The following is a 12,253-nucleotide window of genomic DNA, read 5'->3' as shown; positions in this document are numbered from 1 at the left end:
CTCCTATAAACAGGATTTCTTCCGTGTCCCAGGCAGCAAGTGAATGAGACGCAGATGGCCGGACTTGGAACACCTCTGCGCCTGCAACCGCGAAATTATCCCCCTTCGAACCACCGGTCCAGCGCCTTCTGCATTACAACGGCGTCTTTTCTTTTCTTTTTTCTTTTTTTCTTTTTTTTTATATGGCAGAGGGGCCTGTGAGAGGGCAGGGGAGATCCCTGCAGCCCTCCGTGCCCCGGGAGGGCTCCGCCGCCCAGCCTGGAGCAAGACGTCGCGCTTTGGGATCGGTCCTAGAGCAAAGCCCCCCCCCCCACTCCCCCCCCGGCTCAGGTCTGGGGGTCCTGGTACCCCAGTGCTTCCAGCTGGCAGTAAGCAACTAAACTGCCTTCAAACCACAAAAGCTCCTGTTGCATCCCAGCCCAGGCAACTCTCCCTGCTCACTCTGACCCCGGCGGCACCCCCCAGCCCCTCTCCCACCTTTACAAAGCCCCCCCCCGAGCACACACAGCCCGGTGCCCACCGCCCAGATGTCCGGGGAGGTCACTGTCACCAGGTTCTGCCTTTTGCAGCCCCTGCGATTTTGACAGAGCATCTGTGACAACCGAAATAGCAGGCAGGGGCTTTCTGCACGCTATTATTATTTATGATCACACTGGGGGAGAGCCAGGCTGTGGTCACACGTCGTGTCCCCCCCTCCTCCTCGCCGCTGCAGGGGACAAGGGTGACAACCTGCCCTGTGCTACCCATGGCCAGTCCCCGCTGGAAACGAGACCGCTCCCTCGGATCTGTCAGCAGATCCGTATGAGTAATCGTTGGGTGACCAACTGCAACCAGCAGAGCCCGACTTGCAGAAAAGCCCTTTTTAGGCAGCGGTCCCATGTCACCGGAGTGCCACCGGCGAGCGGGATGCTGGCAGCCACCCGGGATGCCGGCAGCCACCCCCAAGCCTGGGAACAGCGCCTGGGGTGACTCATCTCCTTGCGCTGCCCAACCTTGAAACAGATCCCTGCAGGGATCCAGCTCTCCAAAAGCCCTGGGTAAGGCCAGGGATGGGGGGAGGGGTGGGGGGGGTCACCCCCAGTTTGGAGCCAAGGCACAAACTGGAGGCATTAACCTCTGGCAGGAGGGCTGGGATAAGCGACCCTGGCAGGATGCTCCTGCCACCCAGGGATGCAGGGATACATCCCAGCTCGGGGTGGGGGTGAATGGAAGCAGCAGGGGTGTCCCCTGTCCCCTGGGATGCCCCACGGAGGATGAGGAGGAGATGGGGTATGAAGGCTCCCGGCATCGCTTACCTGCGCTGGCCGGTCTCTGCGGCAGCCCCGGGGACACGGTGTTTCTCTGCAGCGCCGGCTGCTGCGGCGAAAGGAGTCGGGGGTCCGTCAGCGAGGAGGTGACCAGGGACTGTGTCACCAGCGAGCTGCCCGGGTTGCTGAACTGCAGCGTGTTTTGGTTGGTCACCGGCACCGTCACCGGCATGGCGAAGTTCGGGGCGGGCACTGCGGACTGAACAGAGAGCAGGGGGGTAAAGGGGAGCAGGTGCCCCTCGGAGCAGGGAAGGGGGGGGGTTCCGCGCTTTGCAGGCTCGGAGCAAGGGCAGGACTGATCCTGCACCATGGCAGCAACACCCCACTGCTGAAAAAGAGGGGACAGCCCCGGGCCGCCCCCCCAAACCCCTCATTTCATTGCTGAGCTGCAGGGCTGTGCTTGCACCCTGCTTGTGCCGGCATCGGAGGGATGCGCTGGCATCGCGGAGGGATGCACCGGAGCTCAGAGCCCACCCGGGAAAACCGGGAAGAACAACCTGTCGTCAGCTCAGACATGTCAAAGCTTTGCAACCGGTCGCTTTGGTCCCCATTTTCAGGCTGTATCTGGCCAGGGGTGGCTGGGAACACCCCCAAGCACGAAGGGGGGCAGCGGCACGGTGCCCTTCATCCCACCGCAGAGGCCAGGCAGCCCATTGGGATTTTACGAGGCTGGTCCTCATCCAGCGGGATGGGAAGGGCCTTCCCAATGAGCTGGCAGGGGATCACCGGTTGGGGCTGGCACTGCTGCTAGCGGCCGAGCATCTGGGAAAAGCTTGATTTTGCTCCCCACAGCCCTCGGGGGGGACGCTGGGATCCATCCTGGCTCCCCACAGACCCTGGGGGGGACGCTGGGATCCATCCTGGCTCCCCACAGACCCCGGGGGGGATGCTGGGATCCATCCTGGCTCCCCACAGCCCTCGGGGGGGACGCTGGGATCCATCCTGGCTCCCCACAGACCCCGAGGGGGATGCTGGGATCCGTCCTGGCTCCCCACAACCCCCGGGGGGGATGCTGGGATCCATACTGGCACCTCTGGGAGCTGCTGGGAAGGAGGAGGAGCTGACCCCAGCGAAGCAGAAGCATCGCCAAAGCCCTGTCCCTTGGCCACAGGTGGAGGAGCAGCTTCCCCCCCCCCCCCCCCGCCCCCCCAGCGTCCCCGCTGGAGCCAGCCTCGCCGCGATTATCGCCTGTTTTATGTCACTGATTTGCTCTTCCTTAACCGGAGCAGGCACCTGCTTAGAGGCTTTAGCAGGGGCTTTGCTAAAGTCCCACTTTAATTTGCTCAGGGTTGGAGAGGCAGAGGTGGCCAGCGCTGGGTGGGACCAGTGGGGCTGGTGCTGGGACCCCAGCGAGGGCAGAGGGAGCTGAGCATCCCCCCCTGCAGCAGCGGGGTGGGGGCTGCTGCCCTGCACCCCCACCCCTGCTTCCAGAAAGCTGCTCCTAAAGGGGGTGTTTTCCTTTTGGGGGTAAGAGGGGAGGCGGGGAGGAAGGAGTGGGTCGGTGCTCCCCCACGCCTCGCTGCTGGCAACCCTCCCCACCAGCCTCTCAAGGGCATCGTGTCCTTCAGAGACATCCCGTGGCTGCAGCCAAGCTCCCAGGACCCGGCTCTGAGCCTGCGCTGCGGCATCACTCCGAGGGGACCGGGCTCGGCATCGCTCCGAGGGGACCGGGCTCGGCATCGCTCCGAGGGGACCGGGCTCGGCATCGCTCCGAGGGGACCGGGCTCGGCATCGCTCCGAGGGGACCGGGCTCAGTGTTTCCCAGCCCTTCACACAGAGAAGCTGTAATGCAGCCAGCCCCCCCCACCCCCACCCCAGCTTATTCTACACGGCTGCAAAACCCGGAGGAAGAAGGTTTCTCGGGCGCTGCACGAACGCCGAGGCAGTGTTGTGTAATAAATCACTGCAAATGCGTCTGCATGCGTGCACGTTCCCGGGAAGGGGAAGGGAAAAGCAAAGCTAACCCCCCCCCTTCCCCGTGCATCGCATCTGAAGCAATAAATTTATCCCGTGATAAAGCCGGGAGGTTGAGGCACCCACCCAAGAGCAGAGTTTTTGCTTTTCAGCCGTATCTATCCCACTGCACCTTCAAAAAAAGCATCAGGCTGATGCAGCAAGATGCACACCCAAGCCACCAGCTACAAGGTCCCAGGTCCCCCCCCACCCCTCCTCCCCCGCCCCCACCCAGGGAGGGCACTTAGGGAAGGCGGCTTGCACATCAGTCCAAAATCCAGGGGGGGAGAAGATGCACACACCAGCCAAACCTCAACAATTTCTCTTTTCATGAAAAGCCATCACAAACACCAAAGGCAGAAGCCACGCCGAGGCCTCTCTGCAGCGAATGAGGCTGTTGTTAAAGCTTCCCCGGCCGCCCAGTCTGGTTAGTTCCCGTCACACACAAAACCAACCCAGCTGGTTAACAAAAAAAAAAAAAAAAAAAAGCAAAAAAAAAAAAAAAGCATCTTCTTCAACCGCACACACGCTCCACTGGCATTACTCGGTCCCTGGCTGCGCAGGGAGGTTTAGTGGGGGAGCCAGATGCTACGCCCTGACTCCGAAGCGCTCAGCACCTGAATGTCACCGGCCAAAATGACTTTAGGGCACAGATTGCTCCTTTACGGCGTGGCTGGATGCTGCCTCCGGCAGTGGGAGCCTGCTCGGAGCCCCCCCTTTGCAGAAAAATACAGATGCTAAGCCATCCCTCTTTTCTGAGACTGTTTTGCACCCAGGAGAAAGCTCTCCTGGTTTTCCAACCTATTTTGCAAAGGTGGCAGGGCTTGTGCCAGGTGCTGGGGAGGGGGTGGCATGCCCAGCCACCATAGGTAAACCCTGGGGGGTGGAGAGCAGCCCCCCCCATGAGCAAAAGCAGGGAGGAACCTCTGGGAGGAGGAGGCAGAGCCTCGCAGGAGCTAATCCTGCACTAAGCCCACCTCGCAGGGCTGGGCTTGCTGTCCCAGCATCGCTGCGAGCCACCAGCACCACCTGCATCCCGTGTCACCTCCCCTCCCCGAGATACAGGGGATGGAGCTGTGGATTTTGGGGTCCTCGGGAGGCTCCCTGCCAAGTCAGCAGGATAAAAAGCCGTGGGTTTCACAAGACTTTATTCTCTGGAAAAGCCAGAATTTTAACTTGGGGGGGCTTGCAAAGCCCAGAAGAGCAGATTTGGGGTTTGTGGTTGGTTTTTTTTGGTGGGGGGTGGTGTAATTTTTTGCATCCAGCCCTTGGAAAGGAGCCTCCCTCCTGCTGCTGGATGGCTGCGGTGACTCGGGGCTAATCCCTCCGGGGGAGCCTTGCCTGCATCCCTAGTCCCTGCTCCCTTGAACTAACAACTAATTTGAAACGTGTCCCCCTCCTCCTCCCGTCTCCTGACACAAATCCCTTTTCAGCGCTGTCCTGATGCCACCCCGGTGACGGCTCCGGGATCACGGGCTAAAACCTCCCTGGATTTCTGCCACGGCCACCAGCTGCCCCCGAAGGGCTCGGTGGATTTGGGGGGAATTAATGCGGAATAGCCCAAACCGGGCTGAGTCTTGCAGGGATGCGAGGGGCCGGCACCTGCTGCCGGCTTTGCATGAAGGCTGGGGTCTTAACCCGGGTGAAAATCCTTTTTTTTTGGGGGGGAAAAGGAGATGCTCATCCAGTATTTGCAGCAAAGCAGGGGAGAAGAGCATCCTCCTGCGCTGGCTGGCTGGAGCCAAGGAGGCTCAGGAATGCCGGAGCTGATGGGAACAGATTTCCCAAGGGATTTCCCTGCTTCTCCGGGTGGGATACAAGAGGGACCCTCAAGGTCCCCTGGTGCATCTCACCCGTCAGCCCCGGGGTACATTCGGGGCTGCGCGCATCGGCTCCCAAGGCACAGCACGGCTCCGAAGCAAAGCCATGCAAAATCTACCCGCCCCCCCCATCACCCGGAGGCATCCGGGGAGGGGAAAAAGGGGGGGGGGGGCTGCAGACCACCAGCTACTCACTGCGAGCCGGTAACTCTGCATCATTTTATCAAACTCCTCATCAATCTTTTTATATTTCTCTTCCGTCTGCGGGGTCAACGCAAACACTTCATCCCCTTCTGGGCTCTCGCACTCCCTGTGCTTCTTGTTCAGCGCCTGTTACGTTTGGGGGGGACGGGACGGGACACGGTGGGGGGGGGGGGGTGTCGGGGAGGGATGAGGTTGGGGGGAGATTGAACGGAAGGAAAAACAAACAAACAAAAAAAAAATCTAATGAAGGTTTTCCAGCCAAGGGGCAGGTACTTACACCGTATCGTTTGAACAGGATATCCAGATCCTCGCTGCCTTTACGGTATTTATCCTCCATCAAGGGGCTCTGGTCTATCGAGTCATCGCCGTCGGGCTCCGGGCTGTCACAGCCGTTAAAACCTTTCTTTCTTAACGTCTGAAAACACAACCGGGAGAGTTTGAGATCTGGGAATGGGGGTGGGGAACACGGGAAGCCCCCCCTGGACCAACGAGGACTTGCCCTTGGCACGAGGTGATGCCAAGACGGCGTTGAGCGTAATGGGGTTACAAAGTCAGGATCGGGCCCTCGGGTTTTGATGCCGGGGTGTCTTTAATCCCGAAATGACACCGTGGGGATGGACAGAGAGAAACCACTTTGTTTTTCGAAGGAGCTGTTTACACCAGAGCCGAATTTGGCCCCCGGACCAGCTCAGACGCATCCGTCACCTGCAATTCCTACGGCGACAAGGAGGGGAAATCAACCTGCAAGAGATCTGCTCACCGGCTAAAAAGAGGGAAAAACCTTCTCACCGATCAAAATCAATAAAAAGACAAAGAAAAGCCAAAATAAGCAGCGAAAAGTGGGTTGTTCCCCCACCACCCCCCCCGCCCCCAACCAGGGGGGCAAACCCCAGGGCAGGACCAGTGGAGATGCTGGGCGCTGCTGCGGGGCGAAGGATGCGACATCTCATCCTTCCTCCGCAGGAGCCGGGTTATCCCACCCTGGACCTACGGATGAAACCCCCCCAAAAAAGTTCCTCTTCTCGTGCTCAGTAGCCAATTTGCAGATGGCGTTCGGCAGGCACATTTAATTTTGTTGAAAATATTTCAAAATACCCAAAGCAATTAGGCATTATTCTGGAACCAATGCTTGCCAATTGATTTTTTTTTTTTTCCCCCCGAAGTCGAAGCTACAGAATTTCCTGGAAGTCTTGGTCTCCTTTCATGCCAAATTCAGCAGGGGAGGGGGGTGGGGAGAAAAAAAAATGAAAAAAAAAAAAAAAAAAAAAAGCGCCTTTTGACAATTCTCCTCTGCCTTCCTAAAAAATAATAAACATAAATATTTGGAGGGGAAAACGTATCCTGGAGTGGCTCTTCGCCTACCTGTGAGCTCTGGGAAACGTGGAGCTGGCAGGGGAACTTTTGCCGGAGCGGATAAAATCCGGCACCGCGCGGCTCTGCCGCATCCCGCCCCGCGGCGGATGCCTGTACCCGGCAAGCAACAGGCACCAACCCCATCCCCCAGCCCGTCCTGCCATCCAGCCGAAGCTTTTCACGATCTTTTTAATTAAAACGACTCCTTGGCGGGGGCGATTTGAACGCTCGTTACGTAGCCTTAATCCACCGAGGGGAAAAATCCTCAGCCCCATCCAGCATCCAAGGGCTTGGGGCTTGTGCTTGACCACGGTGCCACCGTTTGGTGTCCCCAATAATTCCTACCACCTAATAATTATCACCTAATTACCTGCTAATAACTCCTGGTATCCCCTAATTCCTGTTCTTTACTGTCTCTTTATACAGAGAAAGAATCCGAGTCCTTGGCACCAACAGGAGGTTCCCAGGGCTTTTTCCGCAGGTTCCCGAGGATTTTTCCCTATTATTTTTCTATTCTTGTCCGTGTCCTTGTCTCTTTTTAGAACGGACCAAAAAAAGGAACAGGTGCTGCCGGTGGGGAAGGAACATTTTTTTTCTTTTTTCAGTTCTTTTTTTTTTTTTTTTTTTTTTTCCCCCTGAAACCTTTTGTTTCGCCGATGCGGATGAAAGACGGAAAGTTGAGTTTTAATTTAAAAACAAAACAAAACAAAAAGTTTTTTCCTCCTCCTCTTTCTCTTTCAGAGGTAACGTAGGAAAAAGTTGTTCCGTGAGCATGGATGGGCATGAGCATCCGTGAGCAGGGATAATGCCGGGTTTCCTTCAGGCGCGTGCAGAGGGTACCAGCTGGGGAGATTCTCCGGTGTCTTATAGGGGGCTGTGCCCACCTCGCAGCGGTTCTCTTTGCACGGAGAGTTGCTGGATCGCTCCCATCCCTGCTTGGGAGACATGAAGGCAATCCCTCGCATCCCTGGAAGCTCTTCCCCTCTGCCTGTGGGTTTGGGAATCGTATGGCCGGACAAGCATCCCCCCCGGGACCCTCGAAGAAGGGAACCTCAAAAGTGAATTTTCGAGAGGTTTCAGCCACGCAACGACATCCTTCTCCTTCTTAAATAGCGTTTTGCCATTTCTGAGTCCGCATGAAACCATCCAGAGGGGTCAATGCCTCAAAACCTCCGCCGAGGAAAGTGGAGAGAGCCCCCAGCCCACTCCAAGCCCCTCGCAGCATCACCCCCTGCCGCATTCCCCACCTCCCACCCCCACGGCTCTAAAACATTCGGTGTCTAATCCAGCTCCAACTTAGCAGCTCGGTCTCTTCCCTCTCCCCGGCCACCAAGTTCACAAAATTAGTCGGAATTTAATTATCTTTGAGACCCGGCACCTCCTCGCCCAGTTCGGTCGGCAGCATCCCGAGCCGCCCCGAGTGGCCACGGTGCCACCATCCCCACCAGGTTGGATAAAATCCCTGCCGGGTTGTCTGCAGGGATGGGAAGCACCGGTGGCGGTGGGTGACCGGGACCTGAGTGGCAGCAGGACACAAGCCAAAGCTTGGGGACAACAAAATGCCATTACCAGCCGCACCAGCAGTGCCTGCTGGGTTTTCCAATTTTTTTTTTTTTTTTTTTTTAATGAAAAAACCCCGTGCATCCCACGTTTTGACAAGGTGGTGGGAAAGGAAAACAATCCTGCTGGAGCGAGAAGTGAATCCCAAGGATTCCCCACTTTCAGGATCTCTGCAGGGTCTCGGAGAGAAGAGCCTTCCTCCTCATCCCTCCTCATTCCCATTCCCAGGGGAAAACCAGAAGAGGCACGAAACCATTTTGCCACTGGGTTGCACCCAGCAGCACACAACTATTTATTTTTTTTGGCTAAAATAGCTTTAAAATCAATTCCTTTGGAGCAGAGAATTTTCCACGGAGAAAACCAGGGTGAGAACTTCACGTTGGCAAAAAAAAACATGCCACCTGCCCATCCCCCCACGGCAGGACCTGCTGCAGGTCCCGCTATTCCAGGCAATGATCCCAGACCGGTGATTCCCGGCTCATGTGGGAACAGAATTCCAGCCGGAAAAGGGAAATGCAGAACATGTGAGAGGAAAGGATGCTCCGTCAGGATGCGGTTGACTTTCCTTAGAGGAGGGAGACTCCATCACCCCAGGCTTTGGGGAAGTCTGGATGAGGATGAGGGGGAAGATGAGGATGAGGATGAGGGGGAAGATGAGGATGAGGATGAGGGGGAAGATAAGGATGAGGGGGAAGATGAGGATGAGGATGAGGGGGAAGATAAGGATGAGGATGAGGGGGAAGATAAGGATGAGGGGGAAGATGAGGATGAGAATGATGATGAGGGGGAAGATGAGGAAGAGGATGAGGATGAGGGTGAGGATGAGGGTGAGGATGAGGGTGAGGGGGGAAGATGTGGCACTTCGCCACCTCCCCAGCATCCCGCCAAACACCTGATGTTACGCACCCTGGGGAACGACAATCCCAGGAAGGAGAATTAGGGGGAAAAAAAAATAAAATAAAAAAAAAAAAAATAAAAATCAGCCCCCTCCAGGACAGGCAGCCAAGGAAAGAAATTGCTGTGTGACTTTAAGTGGCTCTGGAGCATCCCTGTGCCCAGCTCTGCTCCCGTCCAAGTCCCTTATCAGAAGCTGGCACGTCAGCCGGGCTGCGAGGAAACAAGAAGCGACAGCGAGGAGCAAAGCCGGCGTGATCCCAGCCCGGGCGCGCACGTGGCACCCAGCGTGCCTGTCTGGGGGCCTCAGCTGTCCCCCGCCTGATTAAGGAAACCCCCCTCCCTGCATTAGGAGAGATTTGTTCAGACTTAAAAGCTTGCAGCGGCCCAGACTCTGCCGGGCACGGAGGGAGCCGCAGGGGTTGGGTGGATGAATCCCACTCCCGACAGCCGCTGCTGATCCTGGAAAGATGGAGGTGGTCCCACAGGGGGTGGTCCCCAAAAGGCAGCTGGGGTGCTGAGCCCCTCCTGAACCGGGGTTGGGTATGCTCATCCCAGAACTTCTCCTTAAATATCCAGGGGGATCATCCCTGGGCACATCCAGGGGGGTGAACCCCTCAAGGGCATCACTGTGCAGCATGTGATGGGGTGCCCCCCGTGCCCCCCACGGACAACACCTCCCCAGGATGAAATAAAAAAATGGGATCTCCTGTTTACCGTTGTTTTAGGACTTAATTTGAACAGACCAGCCTGTACCACCTGGAGCTGGTGGTACCAGCATCCTTGGTCCCAGGAACCTCCCCCCCCCAGTCGCAGCTGGGAGAGGAGCCCCCGGCTCGGCCAAGCCTCCGGAGCCACCGCTCGCTCCTTCTCCACCAGGAAAATGAAATCAAGAGGCTTCTGCCTTGATTCACCCAGGTCCTTGTTGCTCCTCATCCCTTCTGAGATGCTCCGGCAGAGAGGGGCCACGAGCGGGGCAGGGAAGGCAGGTCCGTGCAGCAGCCCCTTCAAATCCCCTCAAATCCTACTTGGTAGCAAATTCACAAGCCTGTGCTTTCACGGCTCTGGAAATTGCTGCTGGGGAAGCTTCCAGGGTGTGAAGATACTCTTAGAGGAGTCAAGGTCAACTGGGAGCCACCAAGAAACAGGAGATAAACTGGGTCCGTGCGCGGTGGGGGCAAAGCCGGGCTGGTGGGTCCTGCCCTGGGCTTGGGGGGAGATGGACATCAGCCCCAGGACCACGAGCAGTCTCCCAGGGGCAGTACAAACCAGCAAAAAACTTAGAGGAGCCCTAATCCTGCTCCAAGACGAGATGAGGACCAGGAGGGATGCTCCAGCAAACTCCAAACCTGCACGTACCGCGGCGCATTTCGCTCTGAGGTGGCTCTGCCAGCAAGACGTGCCCAGCCCGGCGTGTTTGGGCTCTTTTTCTTGCCATCCACCAATATCCTTCCGTTCCCGATGTTCCTCTCCTCGCCTTTGGATGCAGATCCAGCTTTTCATGTGGTGCAAACACAGTTATTTCTTTGGGTGCCAAGGACTGCGTGTAACTTGTCGGCTGGGGAGTGTTTGCATCTTGGACCATAAGGGAACAGCGAACGCTGCCCAAAATGTTTACGGTATTTTGAGGCCAAGATAAATCTGTTCGCCGGCGCGAGCGCCGCAGCCTGAGCATCCCGGAGAGGCTGGGTGAGGTTGTGCTGAGCAGCACAGCAGGGAACCGCGCCGGCAAAACCCCGGCAGTTTCACGGTGGATGAACACTCCCGGGCTCCAAAGAGCCAAAAAAATAAGACATTTTGGCACCATTTCCAAGGCCCCTAACGCAACTGTGCATTGGCAGAACCGAACCCCCCCCCCCAAACGCTGGTGAGGGCAGGGTGGTGCTTGGCCATGGTTCAATCTAATTCTGCGGCGGCAGCACGTCGGTGGGCAGCCAGCGAGGTGAAAACCTTGAGTGCAAACCTCTCGAAAAGATGCGTTTCACGGAGTCAAAAAATAAAAAAAAAAAAAAGGGAAGAAAAAAAAAGGAAAAAATAAAAAAGGAAAAAAAAAGGGAAAGAAAAAAAGAAAAAACAAAAGGAAAAAAAAAAAAAAAAGATTGAGGAGGTAGGTTAGAGTTTTTTGGGTTTTTTTTCCTTCTCCTTCATGGAAACAAAGCCTGAGCGCTGCCCAAAAGGGATTCAAAGGCAGAAGCAGCGCAGCCCGTGCGGCAGGCGTTAATTGATGCCCACCTGTACCGTCATAATTAGCCAGCCATGCCATAATTAGCCAGCCATGCCTCTCACTTGCCCGGGTGTAAAGGCAGCTGCCCACACGCTGAAGAGCGATAACCGAGCGGCTCCGGGGGTGGCTGGGGGAGGGGATGTGACCGATGGCCAAGGTGCCGCTGGCATCCTCCCGCCGGCCAAATGCGCCGCGCTCGAACCCGGCGATGCTCTGCCAGCACCGGGGCGTGAGGACAAAGCAGTGGGGAGAGCCAGCGTGGCGTCACCCACAGCAACTGGTGGCCGAGCATCTCCTGCGATGCTCTGGCTGGGGAGCGCAGCCCTGGCGCCAGCGAGGGTCGGATGCGGTGCTGGGGTGGGTCAGGCTGGACCCACCATCCTCGGAGAGCCACAAAATGCAGGGGGACAAGGTTTGGTCAGCCCCACCCAGCTGTGAGGTTGGCCATGCTATGGACCAGAGGCACAACCCCGGGAGATGCCTCCAAAACCATCCCTTGTGTATGGACCAGAGGCACAACCACGGGGAAGCCCCAAAGCACACACCCCCCCTCGATTTTAGGGCAGTAAATCAACACAGGACTCGAGACAGCTTCAAACTTTCCAACTCCACCATCCAGACTGGTGGCCAACCAAGACACAAACTGGGCCAACAAGGTGCAAAATCAGGTTGACACCGAGCGCCGGCGATCTGCTCGCTCCCATCCCCACCCGCACCAGCCTCTTGCATCCACCCGCGGTGCCGGAGCCGACGCTGGCTCCACCATCCCGGCAAAGCCGGGGAGAGGACGGGTGGCCTCACCTCGATGATGTCCGCGTTGGTCCGGCTCTCGTGGGGCTCGTTGTACTCGGTGTACTTGAGCAGCACCTTGTCCATGTCGGTGCTGGCATACTGGAACAGCTTGTTGGAGTGGTTGAAGATGATCAAGGCGATCTCGC

At 57.2% G+C, this 12,253-nt stretch overlaps 1 protein-coding gene across 1 annotated transcript in view; it reads right to left on the bottom strand.

Moving 5' to 3' along the window:
* MEF2D (myocyte enhancer factor 2D) overlaps positions 1-12,253 on the bottom strand; it is a 34,115-nt gene that overhangs the window by 19,431 nt on the left and 2,431 nt on the right. Inside the window, exons 2-4 of the mRNA XM_040577956.1 lie at positions 12,117-12,248; positions 5,562-5,699; positions 1,296-1,506 (exon numbers count right to left, since the gene is read on the bottom strand). Of these exons, the coding sequence (XP_040433890.1) occupies positions 1,296-1,506; positions 5,562-5,699; positions 12,117-12,248 (481 nt within the window). The remainder of the gene's footprint in view (positions 1-1,295; positions 1,507-5,561; positions 5,700-12,116; positions 12,249-12,253) is intronic.

Source organism: Falco naumanni, chromosome 20 (assembly GCF_017639655.2).
Source record: "Falco naumanni isolate bFalNau1 chromosome 20, bFalNau1.pat, whole genome shotgun sequence".
In the NCBI taxonomy this organism is placed as follows: Eukaryota; Metazoa; Chordata; class Aves; order Falconiformes; family Falconidae; genus Falco; species Falco naumanni.
Note: the sequence above shows the minus strand (reverse complement) of the source record. Positions and strands in the feature narration are given on the sequence as shown.